The following is a 23921-nucleotide window of genomic DNA, read 5'->3' as shown; positions in this document are numbered from 1 at the left end:
TCCGCCACTCTGACTCTCAACACGAGAGCCCCTCAGGGGTGTGTTCTCAGCCCCATCCTGTACTCCCGGTTCACCCACAACTGCATGGCAGCGCATAACTCCAACACCATCATTAAGTTTGCCGACGACACGATGGGAATAGGCATGATCACCAAAACGATGAGACAGCCTATGGGGAGGAGGTCCGAGACCTGGCAGTGTGGTGCTAGGACAACTACCTGTCCCTCAACGTCAGCAAGACAAAGGAGTTTATAGTTTACTACAGGAAACGGAAGCCGAACTTGCCTCCATTAACATTGACGGGGCTGTAGAGGAGCGGGTTGAGAGCTTCAAGTTCCTCAGTGTCCACATCACTAAGGGTCTACCATGGTCCACACACACCAACACAGTCGAGAAGAGGGCATGACAACGTCTCTTCCCCCTCAGGAGGTTGATAAGATTTGGTATGGGCCCCAGATCCTCAAAAGGTTATATAGCTGCACCATTGAAAGCATCTTGACTGGCTGCATCACCACTTGGTATGGTAACTGCTTGGCATCGGATCTCAAGGCACTACAGAAGTTAGTGCGTATGGCCCAGTACATCACTGGGGCCGAGCTCCCTGCCATCCAGGACCTTTAAACCAGGCGGTGTCAGAGGAATGCGCAAAAAACTCTCAAAGACTCCAGCCAATCAAGTCATAGACTGTTCTCTCTAGTACCACATGGCAAACGGTACCAATGCATCAAGTCTGACAGGACCCCGAACAGCTTCTACCCCCAAGCCATAAGACTGCTAAATAGTTAGTTAAATAGTTTACAAAGCATGTGATCAATAAAATGTTAGTTGAAGAAAGGACAGACCGAGAGATATGGAGTTTTAGAACATAAGAAGAAAGAGGGAGGTAAGAGGCAGGGAGAGTGGTGGTGGGGGGGCTTCAGGTTGCATGCAGGCTTGTGAGAGGTAAGTAGGAAACGTGCCTCTGTGATGCCATGGTAACAGTGCATGCAATGATATTGCATACCCTCATACAAAACCAGCCACGGATCAGGCTAGAGGGAGCAAGTTCACAACCACAGACCTTACACAGCAACCACTGCAGTGAATCAATGTATCTAGCTCTGTGTGTGTGAGAGAGAGATAGAGAGAGCAGATAGGGACGGAGAGGGAACATTGTGTGTGTTCAGCATCTTGGGTGTGGGGGTTTAGGGTATCATCCTCATCAAGGACACATGGTGTATCAGTCCTGAGACAGTGGAATGTGTTTGGGCCTGGGTTAGTGACATAGAGATAGTGTGGAGAGCTGTCCTCAGCTGGCTGGGGCTGAATGAATTCAGACCTCTATGGAACAAGAGAGTGAGACACAGGTGTGTCATCAGTTACCTAGAACAGCCAGCTCAGACACACACACACACACACACAAGCAAACACACATGCTTTTTTGAACACTACAATTAAATAAAAACGTGCACGCACGCACACACAAATAAATATTATTCTTACATCAATGACCTTGGATGGAGGGAAACACCAAATTGCATTAATGAATTAACAGGAAATATTTATCTTAGATTAATGGATATTCCAAAAATATCAATTTGATGATTTTCTTGTCACAAAGATGCTGATCATTATTAACAGATGTTGCTATTCACTTGTCATTATCCTGTATTGATACTCCATATTTAGGGCTTCATGCTTGAAGCTTCAGTATGAATCAAATGGGTTGAAAAGACATCTGACATATTGTAATCCAAACAAATAGTGTAAAGTCAGGGGAAATGATCCAGCGAGTGCTGTAGTAGACTAGAGAACACTGTTCACTACCTCATAGTAAGCTGTTAAAAATCTGTCATGAATAGAATAGGGGTCACTTAACCAAAAGAGGAATGATAGTTATTGTGTCATCTATCATACCATACACTATGTAGATAAGGTAGTGGGTGATAGTACATTAGATGATGCATATCTTCGTAGGTCAACGTGTCTATGAAGGGGGAAAGCAGGGATTGGTGTATGTGTGTGTAGAGGTCAGGTGTGTGTGTGTGTTGGTAACATTCATCAGGGAGCCGACATAGATCCTCTGAACAGTTACTCATGTGGAATGTTCTCTGCTCATGGCCCCTTGGCCAGTCATTGGAGAGCCTGCCACCCAGTGGCTGTACCAGCTCTCAGCAGGCCAGTAAAGGGATGGGCTCCAGTCAGAGGCATAGTTGATTTATGCATCAGATCAGTACCAACTGTAACCGGTTCCACTTTAGGCGACCTAAACCAAACCCACTGAAAAAATGTCCAGTAATGCACTGTGGCAGCTGGGAGGAGGCTGTAATCACTAACTGATATGTTGACTGACAAATGGTCTTGTAACTTACTGGGAAGCTGTTTCAGAGAGGTGGTCAGAAAGTGGATGGTGTTGCTGGTGAGTGCAGACAGGCATGATTAGAGTATACGTTCTCTGACCTTTCCCAAGACCTTCCCCTTGAAACAGGATGGAGCCTGCCCTGACATCAGGGCAATACGTTGTCCTTCACCTTGTCTTCACTTTCAGTACAATACCAGAAAACACTCCGCCTGAGGACGACAGCTGGTTTTGGCCATGTCTCATAGACAGCCAAAACGTTACCCACTATGACCCAATTATGTTGTGGGGAAATAACAATTTGTTCTTAACTGCCTTGCCTAGTTAAAAAGGTTAAATTAAATAAAAATGATTTAGACTTGAAATATTGAATTCAAATATAAAACACTGGAATCACCAAGTTGACAGGAAAGACGACGAGTCACACTTTGCAGCTCTCCTTGTCTAGCATTTATCTATTTATTCAACCATGAAAAAAGGACATTTCAGTTAAACGTAGACCTTTCTTGGGGATGACGATAAGACACTGATGACTTCTAGCAGTGCAAATGATGAGCTTATGGCAGCACAGACAGCCTCCAACCTCCAGTTAAAAACATTCCAAAGATAAAAGATTACGGACCAAGACACTACTGGACTTTCCTCCAGAAACATAGTGCAATGGTTTGTGTTTTTTTCTTCTTCAGTTTGATCAAATCAGCATTTTGGGGTGGAGTAGAGGGGTAGTGACATCACCCGAAGAGCTGGAGGACATGTTTGGAAAAATAATCAGGTGGTTGACAAAATACTCTAGTCATTTAGGGATCATCCCAACAATGATCATATTAACAGTAATAAAAAAAGAAACATGATCCAGTCGAAATAAATATTACAAGTCATGGTGGATTGAATGAACATGTAAGATAATTCTCATTAACAAAAGATCAAAATAACTAAAGTGTTGATATAACATTAAACCAAACAAAGCTAGGAAATCCCAGAACCATGGAAGCCCTCTTACAATGAACACTTAAAAAGGCATGTCTGCATATCTAACGAAGTTGGGTTTGCGTTGAATATGATACTTCTCAGTATACAAAAATCATTTTGCAAACAGTACCGTTCTCCAAAGCAATATCGTTTCATCTATGGTAATAATTGTACTTTTAGAAAAAAGTAAAGATCTAACCAAGAGATATAATAGAAAATGGCAGCCAAGGTGAAGATACCTTTTATTAATTTGTGAGGACAAGGTGAATGAAAGACGGTCGTGTTGTGGTAGTAAAACTGCTCTTGTGTTCTATTGTTACTTTGCGTCAAGTTGTGGTGGGAATTGTGTCATGCTGTGTGTGTGAGAGTTATTGTGGTCTCCCTACATTGTGTTGTCATACCATGCTTCGGTGGAGTGACGCTGTAGCTATGTGGTGGGACCGGCGTAAAAAGGTAAGGTTGGTGTGCTCAACGTTTACCGAGTGGGTGATATTCTTGGGGGCTGCTAAGCCCACTTATGGCAGAACAATTCCACTCGGTTATCCATTACTCTGAAGTCTGCTGCATGTGAGAAACAATCATTTTTGACTACTGTGCAACCAACCATTTCCAGAGTATACCCATGCAAGCCACGCAGCAAGTAGGCTTGTCGTTTTTTAACTGTTCTAGGCTTTTTTTTTTAAATAGTCTTCAATTGTCAAAAATGTCATAAAAAGGCATCTGCAGAAGTAGTTCCATCCACAAAGCGTAATATATAACTGCGTTTCAATTAATTTGATGATATCTGTAGGCCCATGTGAAAGACCAGGGGCATGAACACGGAAGTAGGACGTAAGAACGAGTCACTTGCATGGCGTATTACAGAACAACAAGACGCAGTGCTTGAAAAATGTAACAATAAATAATTTCCTTTTTCATTGCCAAAGTAGAGTTAAAGTTCAACGGAAATAAAATAGCATTCACATCCACATTTTGCTTGTTAAGCTTAAGGTAATCTCAGCGATTCCATGACGGGATTCCACGACAACAAGGATGACGGACAGGTAGTGTTCTTCTCTTTCAGGCTGTGGTGAAGGAGTCAGGAATCAAGGGGTTCAGAGGGAGAGCAGAGAGGATAGGTACAGTATAGAGGCCGATAAGCCAGGGTGAGAAAGATCAAGAACAAAGCGCAGGAGAGAGAAACAGTGATGGAGAGAGTGATAAACGGAGGCTGGAGTTAGCAGGAGCAGCCTCCTTCGCTGACGGGCTGTTCTGGTGTCTTCTCCAGCTTTATGTCAATCACTGGGGAAGGAGGGGTTAAGGACCAACTCGGAGGTCAGACAAGAAAACATGAAGTCCTTTGAAACACTTCCCATCTTCTCAATAGGTTTACAAGCTAGCCAATAGGTGTCTAAATGTTTGAGTACAATCTGTAAGCATTTATATCTACTATTGCCACTGAAAAACATGCATAGTCATACACACAAGTGTGTCTGTGTAGAATAAGGATACTGTCTTCTCTGCTCTTGTCCTGTGTGCTCTCCATGCCAGGGAGGGCAGCAGCCACACGTCGGAACAGCTGCAGGAAAGAGAGAGAACAAACCTCATCGGTCAGAGTCAGACCACTCCAGTCATCCTGCCCTGACATCCACAGAGGCGCCAGGGCTTCCGATCTTCTTAATGCATCCAATGACGATGTTTTAAAACAAGGCAAACTGTAAGGTTCACCTGTTCAGAGGCTGACACCATAAGAAATGAGACCCCATAGAATCTTTGCGCCTTGAATTTGAGTGCGTTTGATAGGTCAATCATCTAGGATTCTAAATCAGCAAATCAGAGCTCTTTCTTTTATCTTACAGTTGATTTGAACAGGGGAAACTGCTTGCTTTATTCATGTTTACTTGCCTGGGGGTTTGAATAAAGGCCTCTCATAAATTATCTGTACAGCGTGCCTCCACACAAACCTACTGTAGAGCTCACAATACAATCCAGACTGATTCAAGCTTTGTTCATTCATTGGTTTAAGGTAGACAGCGGTAATCATATACAGTTCCTCCTAAAAGGAGGTAAAATACCATACAATAAATTAACCTGCTGGATAGATCATGCATTAAATAGAATCATTTGATAGTGGTTAGAGAAATCACCTCAAATAAAACCTGGGGTGTGGATCACAAGTCTAAACTCTGTCCCACCCACCAGACCAACTCTGAGCCCACACCTCTGCAGGGTGCAAAGAACCCTCTGGGCTTTGGTTATTATGACTGACATGAGATTGGTGGGCAAGGGTTCTGAGACAAATCCAAGGACCCCATTTAGTGTAAATACAAACCAGTGTTCAACACACAGTGATATGCACACGTGTGAGAGAAGCTATCAGAAGAAAGCGTGAGCACTGCACACGTCACCACACGCACGCTGTGCTCTACCTGTTTGACATTGTAGCCTGTCTTTGCACTTGTTTCAATAAAAAGAACATTCAGCTCTTTGGCTCTCTGTTCCCCTTCCTCTGTGGTTATCTGTCTGTGATGACACACGACAATGGACAAACACACACACACACACACACACACACACACACGAACGAGAAAACGAAAAAGAGAATGAACATCATGAAGTGAAGGATGAACATGCCGTGTCTCCTCCTGCTCCTCCTCCTGCAACCTCTGCTCTGTCGAGTGCCCACACAGCTCCTACTTCATCAACACCTCAGAGTACCACCTCAGCTCCTGGTTCAATACACCATATAGGATTCAAATGAAAAGAACTTAAATCTAAAATGGTCAATCTATGGGTATTATAGAACGGTGTGCCTGTGCAAGTTTCTTCAGAAATTCTAAATGACCTTACATATAAGGATTGGGATACACTAAACCTACCCATGCAGCATTACTGCAGCATTTGACCCTTAACCCCTGAACATGGGTGACCTTTCGAGGATGAGCCGAGGCAGCAGCAGTAGAAGCATGGACGGAGAGCACGACTCAGTCACAAACTCACCTGCTTGACGTTGTAACCTGCTTTAGCACTAGTCTCAATAAACATTACATTTAGCTCTTTGGCCTTCCTCTCACCCTCTTCAATAGCAACTTGCCTGTGGTAGGTAGATAAGAGGGTTAAACATGAACAGCATACAGTCAGCTCATATAGAATCTAAAACCAATAATACAACCCAGCAGTCAATACAGTAAACATGGGAATAGAAATTCAAAGCAGTTGTTTTAAGGCTAAAAGCATTGGGGGTTATAGTGGCAAACCATGTGTTAAAATAAAAAGGATCGGTTTGGCTATCACAATTGTTTGAACACACAAATGGATAAGACTTGCTATGATCAGTTGAACCTCTGAATAATTATAATATATCTAGGTCATGCTAAACTGAAAAGAGTGTGTGGTCTATTCAACTCCAGACAGTTCCGTCTCTCGATGGCCTGTATCAAGGGAAGAGGTTTGACCCCTTGTTGTGTCCAACAAGTCCCTGGTCAGCTGTACTTAGAGGACAGCGTTTCCCACTCAACACAGCAGGGCCTAAAGCAGGGCCTACTTAAAATAAAAAATAAACACTCTACAGTTAGTCAGTGGATTCAGTAGTATGCTCTAATGTAGAGAGCCCTCCAGGACTTGGGGCCTCATCTAGTAAATGTTGCATATGTACAAAATATGCCCCAAAACACACATGCACCAGATCTCGCGCAAAAGATGGCATTTATAAAACTGAACGCGAGAATGTGCTTATCCTCCTGCCAACTTTACACCATGAGTGCACAGCTTCTACTGGTTGAAGTAATGCATTGCAAGAAGGAGCAAGACTATATGATATATAATATACAATGACACATTAATAACAAAACAGGTAGCTGAATATACTGTAATAAAAAGAGCCAATCATCAGTTAGTGCGAAGAGCCTAAATCCATTTATTTTAGCTTTGCATTCTAAAGTAATTACAGGTCCACAACTTGCAATTGCTTTGGTCTTTCAGAAACGGTCAGACTATAGCAAATGTCACAAAAAAATAAAACATTCCATCAACACCTCCAAAGACACTTGAACAAGTTCGCCATTGCTATTTCCTTTAGAGGCCATCTTGGCCTAATTCTAATACTTCCACAGTGTACAGCAAATACGGGTGTTATCGACACCATAGAAGGTGAATGAAGGGCGTTTTCCAGGCGTGCAGATTTACGACAGGTCTGATTTATAATGGAAAACATGCGGATGCATGTACAGCACGCATCTAGTTTAGAAATCTCTATTTTTGTGCACACGCAGTCTTCTCATAAATGGCACACAAAGATATTTAGTGTAAAATTGACTCAACTGTTATGAGGCCCCTGGTCTGAAGAGCTCTACAGGCTTACTGACACTAGACTGACTTTAGCCTTCAATTATTATGTCACTCACACCTTTTGTCTGCAAGGTCCGTCTTGTTTCCCACCAGCATGATGATGACATCACTTCCTCTCTCCGTTCTGACATCATCAATCCATTTTGTGGTTTGCTGGAAAGAGTTGACATCTGATACAGGAGGGAGAGAGGGAGGAGAGAATAAATGTTAATCTCCATTCAGGTTGTGACAAGTACAGACTTGTGGTGATGAGCAGAACGACAGAGACAGTAACAAATATACAGAGAATGTGACAAGTAAGCTCATTAAACAAAGTAAATCCAGCTCCCAGTTCCTATCCAGATGTAAGAGCCAAATTGGTTAAATAGTACATTTTGTTTCAAATGAATAATGAATCTGTTGTGTGTTTGCTATTAATCCCCTGTCAAGTGTGTGTAGCCCCCTCTACAGGCTGATGCAGAATACAGTTAAAAGCGACAGACTCCAAGGTCTACTGATAGAGACTGGAATGGCAGCTTTTTTTGGTTTGAATTATTAGAATTTGTTTTGTTAGTTCTCTTTATATTTTGTAACCAGATGAATTACAAATAAATGTATTATTTTTCAACTTGAATCAAACTCTGGACATTGGATTTGCATGAGTCAAGACTAACATTTCACCACTCAATTGTGGCGAAAGGATTAGGATGATAATTGTTTTGGGACAATTCAATTGGATAATTTAGCCACTACACCCTCCATCCATCTAGGCTACCATGTTATCTATCCATATCCTTGTATTCTGCCTGTCTGTTTATCCCATAGACCAGGGGTACTCAACTCATCACCTATGGAGGTCCGGAGCCTGCTGCTTTTCTGTTCTACCTGATCATTAATTGCCCCCACCTGATGTCCCAGGTCTAAATCAGTCCCTGATTAGAGGGGATTCATCCACCTGGTGTCCCAGGTCTAAATCAGTCCCTGATTAGAGGGGAACAACTAAAACAAGCAGTGAAACTGGCTTCAGGGTCCAGAGTTGAGTTTGAGGGCCATAGACTGTATATATGTATTTAACAGTCTATCCTCTATCCAGCTGGAAGTGGTGTCTGTTTTTCTGTAGTGACAGTCAGACTTCCTCCCCGGAGAGCCAGTTAAATAGATGTCTATTGATTTTCCTCTAGCCCTGCTGCAGCTCCATGTCTGCTTTTATGTCCCCCTAATGGCCAATCATCTAACGGACACATTGTAGGAGAGAGACGTTAAAATTTAGTGAAAACTGAACATTGTTATTTCATGTCGGGCAAAATAGGCCCCTGAAGCAACAACAAAGCTGCCGATACAAATTATTTCTAACGAAACGAATAAGACACTTCATTGTTTTGTATATGGGGGACAAACCTAAGTCATGGTTGCCATGGACAAAAAAGAACAGTCCAAAAAAATAAAGATAGGGAAGGATTGAAAAGAAATGGGTTTGCTCTGTTAAAAAAAAACAACAGGAAATCATCAAGGAAACTTACTAAACTATTGACAAATTTAACTGCTTTTTACTATAAACAGATTTCACCAACTGATTTTTGCTATTGAAAGCTATTTGGTCTGTAGCCTAAGTAGGTTGTATGTATGCTACCGAATGCTTTGTCATTCTGGTATCAATTAACAAACTAATACCTGTTTATTTAATACGGAAACATTCAGACTACAATCACGCAAAAAGCAGACCAAATAAAGACGAAGTGGACACAAAAAAAGAGGGGGAGGAAAACATGACAAACATGAAAAGGGGACAGAAGGCATCAGGTACAGGGAAAAAAGGAGAATGGAAAAAACAGAAAAGGGACTTGAGCCACTAGCAAAAAACGAGGTGATGTTTTTTTGTTCTGATTGGTATCCTTCCATCTCTTTTCCATCAGTAGGGACCGCACTCACTTGTGATGTCATAGACTACCACGGCCACGGTGGAGTCTCGTATGTAGCTAGGGATCAGACTCCGGAAGCGCTCCTGGCCGGCTGTGTCCCAAAGCTGCAGCCTCACCTGAGCAGCACGTTAGCACCAGCACACAGGGAGAGAAGGAGAAGGAGAGAGGGGCAAGAGGAAGAGGTGGTGGTAAGAGAGGGGAGAACTGGATGAGGGTTGAGGGGGGGGGGGGGCGGGCACGCACGCACGTCGAGTGGGCGGGGCGCGGAGGGGAGTACCTACTTGTGATGTCGTATACTACGACAGCGGCAGCGGAGTCTCGGATATAACTGGGGATGAGGCTACGGAAACGCTCCTGCCCAGCCGTATCCCACAGCTGCAACCTGATCTGTGGCGGATGGGAGGAGAAATAAAATAAAATGGAAAAGGAAAGGATGAAAAGTAGATGAGAAAAGGAAAACATGAGGTAAGAAACCAAAAAGAAATAAAACAAATCAACTTCTGAAGGAGAGAAAAGGAGAGTAAGAAAGAACGAGAGAGAGAGAGAGAGAGATAGAGAGAAAGAAGGCTGCATGCATGGAGTGTGTGACCATAGGAGGAATGGTGAGGGCCAGGTGAATCATGGGTACTAGGCATCATGTCTAAAAGGTTCTTCTCTCGTTCACGCTATATATTGAATTTCAGCACGAGAATGAACCGAATATGAGCAGATAGGAAAAAGGGAAGAAAAGAATGACCGAGTTTGTATGGAGGAGAGAAAGCTAGCAGGAAGGAAGAGGCAGGATCCAATCCCAGCCCAGGACAGGGCAGCTCTCCGGCTTCTTTTAAGGCGCTAGTGTGTGTGTGTGTGTGTGTGTGTGTGTGTGCGCGTGTGTGTGAACCTGGGCCAGGACAAAACACAGTTAGAGCAGACAGTCAGGTCACAGGATAACCAGCATCCCCAAAGTCCCGGAAACCACTATTGGCAAAAATGCAGTAAAGACTCAGAGACCTGTGTGATTGAGTGGGGGTGCGTACATACCAATGAATGGGTAAATCTTTACATTTCAAAAAAGAGACATTTTCTAAATCACTATAATGCAATTTAACATTACTCAGCAAATGTAACACCAGAGTCATGACTAACACACTCACTAAAATATTCTCTCATAATCAGCATAACATCCCAATCAGCACATTACCACTTTATATGACAATTTCAAGAGAGATTGATTTAAAAAGGAGAAAGTAACACTTACTGTTCGGTCTTCGAGGTACATGGTTTTTGACAGGAAATCTATTCCTATTGTGGCCTGAAAATGAGAAAGAATGAAAAGAATGAGAACATTTCTGACAATGATGGTAGATTGATAAGGCTTCAGTACTGTAGTTAGACTAAAATGAAGGAACAAACAGATTGTCAAGTCGAGCCCAGCACTAACAGACCTACCTTCAATTGGCTAATCATAAAGACAGACGAGCTGAATCAAGTGTGTTAGTGTTGGTCTGGAGCAGGACTAAGGTTAGGCATTGAAATCAACGGTGTAGTAAACCTAGCCCTGACTACCATATCCAGACTCAATGGTGTCTGTGTGGTCTAGCCTCACCTGGTAGGTGTTGTCGAAGCTGTCGTACATGAACCTGGTAATCAATGAAGTCTTCCCCACTGAAAAACACAAGACATGAGTTAGGACCAACATGGCTACATAAGGACACTGAAGTCCGGATCGCTGTCATTTTCCCCAATTTGATGTATTTTTAGGAACCCAATCGGGGTCTCAACTTACTGTTGCGTTAGAATACACAAGGTACAATTTTGAAAGTTGGTTGTGCATCTGCAGTTTTCCTCTTGATATAAGTCACTTAATGACTAAAATAACATGTGCACAGTATTTGGGATAGTAGCTCATCTCTCACTTCAGGTCTTATTTGGGATACGCCGTTTACATGCACCTTTGATATCCCGCCTCACGAGTATCCCTGACCATGAATTAACAGAATATTCCTCCTTTAAGTATATTGGTTAAAGGAATAGTAACTGAAATATAAACACTGATGATAGGCCTATAACCACTCACATGTAGAGTAATACAATATAAACACTGATGGTAGGCCTATAACCACTCACATGTAGAGTAATACAATATAAACACTGATGGTAGGCCTATAACCACTCACATGTAGAGTAATACAATATAAACACTGATGGTAGGCCTATAACCACTCACATGTAGAGTAATACAATATAAACACTGATGATAGGCCTATAACCACTCACATGTAGAGTAATACAATATAAACACTGATGGTAGGCCTATAACCACTCACATGTAGAGTAATACAATATAAACACTGATGATAGGCCTATAACCACTCACATGTAGAGTAATACAATATAAACACTGATGATAGGCCTATAACCACTCACATGTAGAGTAATACAATATAAACACTGATGGTAGGCCTATAACCACTCACATGTAGAGTAATACAATATAAACACTGATGGTAGGCCTATAACCACTCACATGTAGAGTAATACAATATAAACACTGATGATAGGCCTATAACCACTCACATGTAGAGTAATACAATATAAACTCACAGAATTATGCATTTCTTGCAGTTAAATTATAAAACAAATGTTAGCGGAGAACAAACAGGAGTGGAGAAATATCATTTCTTTCTTTCAGCATCTCTTGAGAAAACACATTACACACGCATTATCTTTGACACTTATGCAAGCAGACTGTATTTTAACCACAAAATATGCACCCAAGACTAACCGAAGTCTTAACAGAAATAGGTTGTCATTTTCTCAGCTTTTCATTTCCTTAAAACCAGTCAAAGTGATGGCATTTGGACATTTTGCACAGGACCGATCTTTCCACTGTTTTAGAGTTAGTGTTTTTCCCCAGTCCCTAAATAAAACGGACAACTTTACCGGTGTTACCAAGATGAATAATGCATTCATTCTATTTATGTGAAACATTCTGCTAATCATTACTCTATTTAGTCTTCTGGGCAACAAGTTACGACAGAAGAGAAACTACATGCATCTAACTATAGTTGACAAACAAATGGCCTACCAAATATCAGAAATTATAAGCAGAAACTTGTGTAAATTAAGGTGAAAGTAGCCAGTAGTAAATTACAGTAGTCTAAATTACAGAATTATTATGGTGGAGCAAAATGGGCAGGTAGCCTACTTTATGAAGTGATTTGTTTGACAATCAGATGAAAACATCCCAACACCCATGAAATGCTTCACTGAGCCTGTGCAGACCGCAACAGTAAAGGGGATAAGATGTTAACATGCCACAGTATCCCATCTTAGATCAGCCTATCCCAGGCATCTTATCCAGGTTTCTCATAACCGGGATACAAGCTTCTTCAGGTTATTGTAAATGGGATATGATGTGTATGTGCATCAACACAAAATCAGTACTTTAGTATCCAAAATAATAACAGGATATTGATGTGCATGTAAATGTGGTCACTGACAGTCACTCAATTAGTCTAGCCAGCAATAGTATTCATGGCCGAATTACCGACCAGGCACATGAACAGGGGCCCCGGCCTCCAGTGGGCCTCTTACTTTGTTAATCACTTTTCTCAGATATATTAACATGGCATATGTAATGGCAAAATGTGGAGAATTGCAGGAAATTAGCTGTACCTCTGCGGAAAAAAAAAAGCTCTGTAAAGCAAACTTATTTGTTTACCTTTTGTCTATAAAATACTGTTTCTGCTAACAGATCCCTCTGTAAGTATGAAATGATAGTGCTGAGTTAATGCGAGTTAACGTGTAGCAGCTAATTGTTTCGCTAACATGCTATGGGTCTGTAGATGGACTGTGGTGAATTAAGCGACAAGAGCCATGATAAGTGCTGGGGCCACTTTCACTTGTTTCTGCTATTCTCGATTTCAGAGTTTTTAAAATTGTATAGAAATGTAGTACATGACCCACTCAGGACAAAACTAAAACTCAATCCCTGGCTATGGCCCTGATTAGTCTTGAAGAGTAAATAACACCAGTAGTGCTGTCAGAACAGACACAGTACTACACACCTCACCAGACCAGTGTGGAGTGAGTCATTTCACATAGGGAACATAAGACATGTTCTAGCCTGATTTGGTCCTGCAATCCTCCAAACTCAGCAACTCCTCAGACAATTTGCTGAGGTGCACCATCTGTTTTCTGGCCAAAGCCCACAGCTCACCACTACCTTATGACTTGACTCCACCAACCAAGAGGCCTGGAGTAAGAGTCCATGAGGAGCAGTCTGCCAAGTCTGCACTTTAAGGGGGAGATCAGTAAAAAAATGCCATACAAAATCCTGAAGGGTTTTTGAATTGACTTAAGAAAAAAAAAACTCCAAGGAATGCTGGGAGATTCTCAGTGTCGACCCAGACATAACATCCTGGCATTTAAACCATACTTGATTTTCAAAATGTTTGCATACTAATAAACATCCTATTTTTGCATACTGAGAATGCATTGTGTGTGAATGCATTGTTTCCCGCCATTCGTTGATTTTGGTAGCGCATCCCCATATCTAACTGATCAGCTGTTGTCAAAGCCGAAATGAGTATGACATCCGGGCATTTAAAAGTATAAAAAAATATGTTTGCATACTCAAAAACGGCCAAGTACAGTGAGTGTACAAAAAAAATGAACACCTGCTCTTTCCATGATAGACTGACCAGGTGAAAACTATTGATGTCAATTAACCTGGATCTCTGCCACCAACACTCCCTCTCACTGTTTCTCCCTCGCCCTGCACTGGCATGTGACAACACCTCAAGGGAATTTAGGGCGGGATTAAAACAGGGAGAAAAGAAAATACAAAAATAAAATAGTAATTTTGTTTCATTGCTCCAGTCTACCACATGGTGGAATGCACAAGTATTAATTTCCAATAGAACCTCCCCCTCCCTGTATATCTCTCCCAACCCCTCTATCATACTACCACTGTTGCTCATGGCTGGTCAGACCTCAACTCATGGATCCTGAGCAGAGCTCTCCATAACACAGCAGTGTTCAGAATCACAGTGCACACAGGTCTCTAAGCAATCTGTACCATCGATCGAGATATCTACACACACACGAATGTGTGCCAGATTTGGGGTCAGAGGGAGCGATCTAGAGGCCTTATGCCTTCTCTCACTCCATTCTCTTCATCACAATGTAGTTGGCATGACATCGTCTTACATTACTTCTCTTTGTGACCAGACAAATACCAAACTCTTTTCAATAACCCATTCCTCAGACAATATGCCTAATCTCGTTCTGCCTGGTTCTCTCCTGATAGCAAACAGCCAATATACAGACAGACTTGAAGAGGTGACCTCTAAAATATGACAATGAGTGGTCCCATGGCTGCTTTTTTTCTGTGGGCAGAGCAATGAAACTGAAAACTTCTCCTTGAATGCAAGAGAATGGAGTGGCTCTCACGCCATTGAGTGTACATAGATGAAAAGCAGGACATGTGACACTAATCCCCAGCATGGGCTAAGTATGGAAGGGAAGATAAGAGTGACATTCTTGTGACAGGAATGCCAGATGGCAAAGGTTCCCAATTACAGTTAAATCATTCTGTGGAGCCACTAACGCTGACCAGTGTATGAAAATGCCATGATTTGACAGAATACCTTGTAGCTGCCAAAGCGAGAAATGGAGGGAGAGCGGCAGAGAAAACAAAATGGCTGGATTCCCAATCAAGCAGTACAGCTTTCCCCATAGCCCACATTCATACGCATATTTAGATGTTTTCACAGGTGTAGCGAAATGTTTGTTCCTAGCTGCACTAACATTGCAGTAATATATGTCAATAAAAACATGCAAATCTCCCCCTCAAAAAGGAAGGAATTAATAAATATTAGAACGAGCAATGTCAGAGTCCGGGATATAAATATATACAGTGCCTTGCGAAAGTATTCGGCCCCCTTGAACTTCGTGACCTTTTGCCACATTTCAGGCTTCAAACATAAAGATATAAAACTGTATTTTTTTGTGAAGAATCAACAACAAGTGGGACACAATCATGAAGTGGAATGACATTTATTGGATATTTCAAACTTTAACAAATCAAAAACTGAACAATTGGGCGTGCAAAATTATTCAGCCCCCTTAAGTTAATACTTTGTAGCGCCACCTTTTGCTGCGATTACAGCTGTAAGTCGCTTGGGGTATGTCTCTATCAGTTTTGCACATCGAGAGACTGAAATTTTTTCCCATTCCTCCTTGCAAAACAGCTCGAGCCCAGTGAGGTTGGATGGAGAGCATTTGTGAACAGCAGTTTTCAGTTCTTTCCACAGATTCTCGATTGGATTCAGGTCTGGACTTTGACTTGGCCATTCTAACACCTGGATATGTTTATTTTTGAACCATTCCATTGTAGATTTTGCTTTATGTTTTGGATCATTGTCTTGTTGGAAGACAAATCTCCGTCCCAGTCTCAGGTCTTTTGCAGACTCCATCAGGTTCTTCCAGAATGGTCCTGTATTTGGCTCCATCTATCTTCCCATCAATTTTAACCATCTTCCCTGTCCCTGCTGAAGAAAAGCAGGCCCAAACCATGATGCTGCCACCACCATGTTTGACAGTGGGGATGGTGTGTTCAAGGTGATGAGCTGTGTTGCTTTTAAGCCAAACATAACGTTTTGCATTGTTGCCAAAAAGTTCAATTTTGGTTTCATCTGACCAGAGCACCTTCTTCCACATGTTTGGTGTGTCTCCCAGGTGGCTTGTGGCAAACTTTAAACAACACTTTTTATGGATATCTTAAAGAAATGGCTTTCTTCTTGCCACTCTTCCATAAAGGCCAGATTTGTGCAATATACGACTGATTGTTGTCCTATGGACAGAGTCTCCCACCTTAGCTGTAGATCTCTGCAGTTCATCCAGAGTGATCATGGGCCTCTTGGCTGCATCTCTGATCAGTCTTCTCCTTGTATGAGCTGAACGTTTAGAGGGACGGCCAGGTCTTGGTAGATTTGCAGTGGTCTGATACTACTTCCATTTCAATATTATCGCTTGCACAGTGCTCCTTGGGATGTTTAAAGCTTGGGAAATCTTTTTGTATCCAATTCCGGCTTTAAACTTCTTCACAACAGTATCTCTGACCTGCCTGGTGTGTTCCTTGTTCTTCATGATGCTCTCTGCGCTTTTAACGGACCTCTGAGACTATCACAGTGCAGGTGCATTTATACGGAGACTTGATTGCACACAGGTGGATTGTATTTATCATCATTAGTCATTTAGGTCAACATTGGATCATTCAGAGATCCTCACTGAACTTCTGGAGAAAGTTTGATGCACTGAAAGTAAAGGGGCTGAATAATTTTTCACGCCCAATTTTTCAGTTTTTGATTTGTTAAAAAAGTTTGAAATATCCAATAAATGTCGTTCCACTTCATGATTGTGACCAACTTGTTGTTGATTCTTCACAAAAAAATACAGTTTTATATCTTTATGTTTGAAGCCTGAAATGTGGCAAAAGGTCGCAAAGTTCAAGGGGGCCGAATACTTTCGCAAGGCACTGTATGTATATGATGGTGTGTATAAACATTATGGGCAGTATATGAATAGTAAAGGTGTGTACAGCAGTAGTTCTATAGAATAGGCCTTGACTAGAATACAGTAGATACACATAGTACAAAACATTAAAAACACCTGCTCTTTCCATGACCGACTAAGGTGAAAGCTATGATCCCTTATTGGTGTCACTTGTTAAATTCACTTCAATCAGGGTAGAAGGATTTTTAAGCCCTGAGACATGATTGTGTGTGTGCCATTCAGAGGGTGGATGGGCAAGACAAAATATTTAAGTGCCTTTGATCGGGTATGGTAGTATGTGCCAGAAGCACCAGTTTCTGCCAAGAACTGCAACACTACCGAGTTTCACACTCGACAGTTTCCTGTTTGTATCAAGAATGGTCCACCACTCAAAGGACATCCAGCCAACTTGACAACTGTGGGAAGCATTAGAGTCCACGTTGGCCAGCATCCCTGTGGAACGCTATCGACACCTTGTAGAGTCCATGCCACGATGGATGGAGGCTGTTCTGAGGGCAAAAGCAACTCAATAATGGGAAGGTGTTCTTAATGTTTGGTACATAGTCTCCGATGCACGTATGGGCATTCGGCTAAGGCGGTTGACTAAAGTTCAGGGCAGGGAACTGGCCAGAAACCGGCAAGCAGTGAATAACAGTCTGATGGCCTGGAGTTGCTGTACCAGGCGATAATACAGCTCAACGGGATGCTCTCAATGGTGCATTTGAAGAAGTCCATGAGGGGCTTAGGGACCAAGCAGAATTTCTTCAGCCTCCTTGTGCCTTCCTCACCACACCATCTGTGCTCCTCCCTAAAATTAGAACTTGACTCATTCCATGCCCCACCTCACTCCTGCGAGGAAAACCATAACCTAGTTTGAGTTCAGGACTGCCCCCTTCCCCATTTTTCTGGGCAGAGGGGTCAGTGCTGCTTGGGAGGAGGGTATGCACTACACAGGGCAGACCAGCTGGGATTGAGAGAGACCCCACCCAAAGACTGAGGGGACCAGAGGTCGACCGATTAATCGGAATGGACGATTCATTTTCATAACAATCGGAAATCAGTATTTTTGGGCGCCAATTTGGCCGATTGTTTTTTTTTTTTTACACACCTTTATTTAACTAGGCAAGTCAGGTAAGAACACATTCTTATTTTCAATGACGGCCTAGGAACGGTGGGTTCACTGCCTCGGTTCAGGGGCAGAATGACAGATTTTCACCTTGTCAGCTCGGGGGATCCAATCTTGCATCCTTACAGTTAACATGTCCAACGCTATAACGACCTGCCTCTCTCTCATTGCACTCCAAAGAGACTGCATTCGTGTAACAGGCAATAAGCAAGTTGCTAGCTAGCTAGGAATAAACTTATCTTATAAAAACAATCAATCATAATCACTAGTTGATGGTATTACTAGATATTATCTAGCATGTCCTGCGTTGCATATAATCTGACTGAGCATACAAGCATGCATACAAGTATCTAAGTATCTAACTGAGCAGTGGTAGGCAGAAGCAGGCGCTTAAACATTCATTCAAACAGCACTTTCTTTGCGTTTTGCCAGCAGCTCTTCGTTGTGTGTCAAGCATTGCACTGTTTATGGCTTCAAGCCTATCAACTCCCGAGATGAGGCTGGTGTAACCGAAGTGAAATGGCTAGCTAGTTAGCGCGCGCTAATAGTGTTTCAAACGTCACTCGCTCTGAGCCTTGGAGTGGTTGTTTCCCTTGCTCTGCATTGGTAATGCTGCTTAGTGGGTGGCTGTTGTCGTTGTGTTCCTGGTTCGAGCTCAGGGAGGAGCGAGGAGAGGGACGGAAGCTATACTGTTACACTGGCAATACTAAAGTGCCTATAAGAACAAAGTTAATGAAATACAAATGGTATAGAGGGAAATAGTCCTATAATTCCTATAATAACTACAACCTAAAACTTCTTACCTGGGAATATTCAAGACTCATGTTAAAAGGAACCACCAGCTTTCATATGTTCTCATGTTCTGAGCAAGGAACTTGAACTTAAACGATTTCTTACATAGCACATATTGCACTTTTACTTTCTTCTCCAACACTGTTTTTGCATTATTTAAACCAAATTGAACATGTTTCATTATTTATTTGAGGCTAAATTGATTTTATTGATGTATTATATTAAGTTAAAATAAGTGTTCATTCAGTATTGTTGTAATTGTCATTATTACAAATGAAAACATTGTAAAAAAATGAATAGAAATGGCCGATTAATCAGTATCAACTTTTTTTTGGTCCTCCAATAATCGGTATCGGAGTTGAAAAATCATAATCGGTCAACCTCTGGACTAGACAGCTGACAGAAGAAGGAAAACATGTCTACTTTAGGAGTCAATATGAAGACGACCCACATGTTAGAAGATACTGCTGCAGACAATGACACAGTGAAGACATCAACTGTATGCATGCGTGTGCCCTGACTGCACTGGGGACTTGTTCTACTCAAGCTCAAAGTGTGGTCAGAAAGGGTGCTTTGGCCAATGTGTATTGTAGTCACGCGAGTCAGTAATGTACATATTTATGTCAATTTAAATTTTGGCCTGATATCTCCACTTCAGGTATCTTCAATGAGAATAGACTAAGATGGTCTGCAGTTAGGAAAAAAAGGATGTTAAATTTAGAGGCCCACCACTTCCTAAAAAAAAAAACTTGTATTTGGTCTTTCCTTTAATAAATAGAAACATGCTTACATGTCTGCGAGCAAGAGAGCTGTTTGTTTTTAGCATTCTTTTTACTTACCAGGTAAGTTGTCTAAGAGGTGAGAACACTATCAACAACCTAGGAAAGAGTTTCTGGGGAGATGAGTAGTTCAACAAGCCAATTTGATGCTGGGGATGATTAGGTGGCCAGAGTAATACGATGGCCAGGTTGGAAATTGGGAACCAGTCAATAATCTCATAATTATAGGGAAGGTTAGGCCTAACTTGGGAGGGTCTGGGTTTAGGACCAGGCCATCCTTTCAAATATGCAAGAAGTAATTACACTGATAAGATCTAATGGCAAAAACACCTGAGAAGTAGTCACTTAAATCTAGATCCATTGCCATACGTGACTGTGGACACAGTAGTACATGTCAGTCAAAAACATATGGTTGTGAAGTCTGTCGTTTGTGTGTTTCCCAGCGGTGAGGGACTTAAACTGACACTGATCCAGTGTTCACCTCTCACACCAGTGCAGAAATCCCCGCTTACATAAATAGCTGTGAGGGGTCAGAGGTCAGGCTTCATTCCTCTGGGGCAGAACACAAATTAAATCACAGCATTATATTATCCACATTACTCCTCCCTTCCCCAAGTCTCAACAGAAACACATCACACACACACACACACGTTTGTCAGCAGCACAAGCAAAACACATAAACCTCATTGAAATGTAGCATGGGTTGTGGTTAGAGGGGGATGTTTGTTGCTGACAGTGGTATATAGGATAAAATATTTTATAGCCTTGCCTACAATGAAAGGAACCGATTGACTTCTAGCCCACCTCCATACTAGAGGTCGACCGATTATGATTTTTCAACGCCGATACCGATTATTGGAGGACCAATAAAAGCCGATATTGATTAAATCGGACAAAACATTTTTTTTTGTAATAATGACAATTACAACAATACTGAATGAACACTTATTTTAAACTTGATGTTCTGAAAGAGCTGCAAAACCTGGACCCATCAGCTGGGCTTGACAATCTGGACCCTCTATTTCTGAAACTGTCCACCGCCATTGTCGCAACCCCTATTACCAGCCTGTTCAACCTCTCCTTCGTATCATCTGAGATCCCCAAGAATTGGAAAGATGCCGCAGTCATCCCCCTCTTCAAAAGGGGGAGACACCCTGGAACCAAATTGTTACAGACCTATACCAATCCTGACCTGCCTATATAAGGTCTTTGAAAGCCAAGTCAACAAACAGATCACTGACCATCTCGAATCCCACCGTACCTTCTCCGCTGTGCAATCCGGTTTCCGAGACAGTCACGGGTGCACCTCAGCCATGCTCAAGGTACTAAACGATATCATAACCGCCATCGATAAAAAAGACAGTACTGTGCAGCCGTCTTCATCGACCTGGCCAAGGCTTTCGACTGTCAATCACCACATTCTTAGCGGCAGGCTCCGTAGCCTCGGTTTTTCTAATGACTGCCTTGCCTGGTTCACCAACTACTTTGCAGACAGAGTTCAGTGTGTCAAATCGGAGGGCATGTTGTCCGGTCCTCTGGCAGTCTCTATGGGGGTACCACAGAGTTCAATTCTCGGGCCGACTCTTTTCTCTGTGTAGATATCAATGATGTTGCTCTTGCTGCGGGCGATTCCCTGATCCACCTCTATGCAGACGACACCATTCTGTATACTTCTGGCCCTTCCTTGGACACTGAGCTATCTAACCTCCAAACGAGCTTCAATGCAATACAACACTCCTTCCATGGCCTCCAAATGCTCTTAAACGCTAGTAAAACCAAATGCATGCTTATCAGCCGTTCGCTGCCTGCACCCGCACGCCCGACTAGCATCAACATCCTGGATGGTTCCGACCTAGAATATGTGGACATCTATAAGTACCTAGGTGTCTGGCTAGACTGCAAACTCTCCTTCCAGACTCATATCAAACATCTCCAATCCAAAATCAAATCTAGAGTCGGCTTTCTACTTCGCAACAAAGCCTCCTTCACTCACGCCTCCAAACTTACCCTAGTAAAACTGACTATCCTACCGATCCTCGACTTCGGCGATGTCATCTACAAAATAGCTTCCAATACTCTACTCAGCAAACTGGATGCAGTTTATCACAGTGCCATCCGTTTTGTTACTAAAGCACCTTATACCACCCACCACTGCGACCTGTATGCTCTAGTCGGCTGGCCCTCGCTACATGTTCGTCGCTAGACCCACTGGCTCCAGGTCATCTACAAGTATATGCTAGCTAAGTAAAGCTCCGCCTTATCTCAGTTCACTGGTCACAACGGCAACACCCAATTTACCTACCTCATCCCCATACTGTTTTTATATTATTTACTTCTCAGCTCTGTGTTGTGTGGAACTGCTTTGCTTTATTTTGGTCAGGTCGCAGTTTAAAATGAGAACATGTTCTCAACTAGCCTACCTGGTTAAATAAAGGTGAAATAAACACATATACTGTAGTATGTAGCAGCTGGCTAACTAGTTAACGTTAATGATTTTAGTTAACGTCGTTACAACCCGACTACTGACCTGACTGATTGGGTGAACTAGAAACAACGCGTCTCCCGACAGCTTGTTAACTAGCTCGGCTAGTAAGTTTATAAGTCTAAAAAAATGATATGATAGTTAGCCAGGTAAAACGGCTAAACCTTAATGTTAACGTTTGCCAGCTAACGGTAGCTAGCAACAAAGTGGCTAACGTTAAAACACTTGATATCACGGATAGGTTCAATATCACTGATCGTAGCTATTTATACAATTTAAATCGCCATGGTCTCTATATCATGGCAGTTGGTGGATACCGATTAAATTAAGGGACTCGCCCATGATGATTGATGAGGGGTGTATTTGCTAGCCAGTTAATAGCTAAATTGGCACGCTGATGACCACATAAAACGCGTTAGTCGTTACCCCACACAGGTCAGTGTTCACTTACCGCTCTGTTCGCCAAGAAAGACCAATTTAAATTTCCTTAGAGGGTTTCCGAAGTCTCCTGCCGCGGACATGACTGCAATGTTATTAGGCAGGCAAAGGCAAGTTGTAGACTGTGGCCCACAGTGTGGGGACTACCCCTTACTTTAGTGAGCTAGCTAAATCCCTACTAGCTAGCCAGCCCAGTTGACAAGTTCAGGGGCTTGTGCCGTAAGCACGAACTAGCTAACAGCAATAGCAGCAATGCTTCTAAACTGCAATTTCTTGGCTTGACTGTCAATCGGTGTGTTTCTAGCAAAATAACTAGCTAGTAGATAATGGCTTCTTGAACACTCAGCTGACTTGTTTGTGACTCGCTGACTAACTAACTACCTCAGCACTCCCACTCCATCGCTGCTAGCTAGTTGTTTCAGAGGATGTTTGTCACGACCTAATGTGTTCGACGACTGGCACAAGGCTCCACCAATCCAAAGCGACTGTGGCATTCCGATGCAGTGGCGTAAATTACGGGTGTGTTCGCAAATTCACTCTGGAGTGGCATGTTAGACTGTGCCGTTCATAAATTCAGAGCGTTTCGCACTCGGGGCCATCAAGCTCTGGCCGAGCAGTAGCGTTAATCCGAGTGTTATGACCTACCAACGACAGTCAAGCACCCAAACTATGGGCTAAAGTTGGCTAGCTTGCTAGCTACGTCCAGACACAAATGAGAGAACACCTCACACTGACCATTTTACTCGTCCTACTAGCAGAGCTGGTTAGGCTGTTGTCATGTGTTTTAGAGCGTTGTTGACTGTAACTATGCTGCTGCCAACAATTTAATTACGTTTACTGACACCGGTCATATTCAACGGGTGTTATGCGTTCGTTATTTCCTCAGTTATTCTGCGCTCTGGCACACTCAGACGAGAGTGCTCTGAAATTGGAGTAGATAGCCAGAGTGAATTTACGAACGCATCCCATTTGGTGATCCTGCCACATAAACTTTCCAATATATATCCGTCAATAATATAGTAGCTATTTCATAATGGGGATCAGTGTCTAAATGTTTTGCTTTAGTTCTCACGTCCTGAGGTGAACGATTGGTGGAATTTGCATATTTCATGAAATTCCATGTAAATTGTTATGGGAACGAAGTTTTTGTATGGTAATGCAATGTAACTACACATCCGAGCATAATATGTCAGATGAAAGGGGAGTTGATGCAGGTTGCTTGACGAGGACGCCA

General features: G+C 42.4%; 1 protein-coding gene across 3 annotated transcripts; it reads right to left on the bottom strand.

Annotated features, from left to right (window-relative positions):
• Positions 1-2773: 2773 nt before the first annotated feature.
• On the bottom strand, positions 2774-23149 carry LOC135550560 (ras-related protein Rab-6A-like). 3 transcript variants are annotated; one of them, XM_064981491.1, is made up of 8 exons: positions 22701-23149; positions 11117-11175; positions 10769-10822; positions 9542-9647; positions 7692-7803; positions 5716-5809; positions 4799-4865; positions 2774-4588 (listed from the first exon to the last, which is right to left on the bottom strand). In XM_064981491.1, the coding sequence occupies exons 1-8, from the start codon at positions 22768-22770 to the stop codon at positions 4524-4526; spliced, it is 627 nt and encodes a 208-aa protein (XP_064837563.1). In that variant the 5' UTR covers positions 22771-23149; the 3' UTR covers positions 2774-4523. The 3 variants fall into 3 exon arrangements, with proteins under 3 accessions (XP_064837563.1, XP_064837562.1, XP_064837561.1); XM_064981490.1 differs by lacking the exons at positions 5716-5809; positions 9542-9647 and adding exons at positions 6287-6380; positions 9813-9918 and having other exon boundaries at positions 22701-23147; XM_064981489.1 differs by lacking the exon at positions 5716-5809 and adding an exon at positions 6287-6380 and having other exon boundaries at positions 22701-23145.
• Between the last annotated feature and the right edge of the window lie 772 nt (positions 23150-23921).

This window comes from Oncorhynchus masou, chromosome 12 (assembly GCF_036934945.1).
Source record: "Oncorhynchus masou masou isolate Uvic2021 chromosome 12, UVic_Omas_1.1, whole genome shotgun sequence".
Classification (NCBI taxonomy): Eukaryota; Metazoa; Chordata; class Actinopteri; order Salmoniformes; family Salmonidae; genus Oncorhynchus; species Oncorhynchus masou.
Note: the sequence above shows the minus strand (reverse complement) of the source record. Positions and strands in the feature narration are given on the sequence as shown.

What these genes read in the sequence shown, in the direction of transcription:
- LOC135550560 (XM_064981491.1), bottom strand. Translation starts at nt 22,770, where the DNA reads ATGTCCGCGGCAGGAGACTTCGGAAACCCTCTAAGGAAATTTAAATTG. An exon ending in CTTTCTTGGCGAACAGAGCG is followed by an intron (nt 11,176 to 22,700) that starts GTAAGTGAACAC and finishes TGTGTTTTTCAG; the next exon opens with TGGGGAAGACTTCATTGATT. An exon ending in GGTAGTCTATGACATCACAA is followed by an intron (nt 7,804 to 9,541) that starts GTGAGTGCGGTC and finishes CTCCTGTATCAG; the next exon opens with ATGTCAACTCTTTCCAGCAA.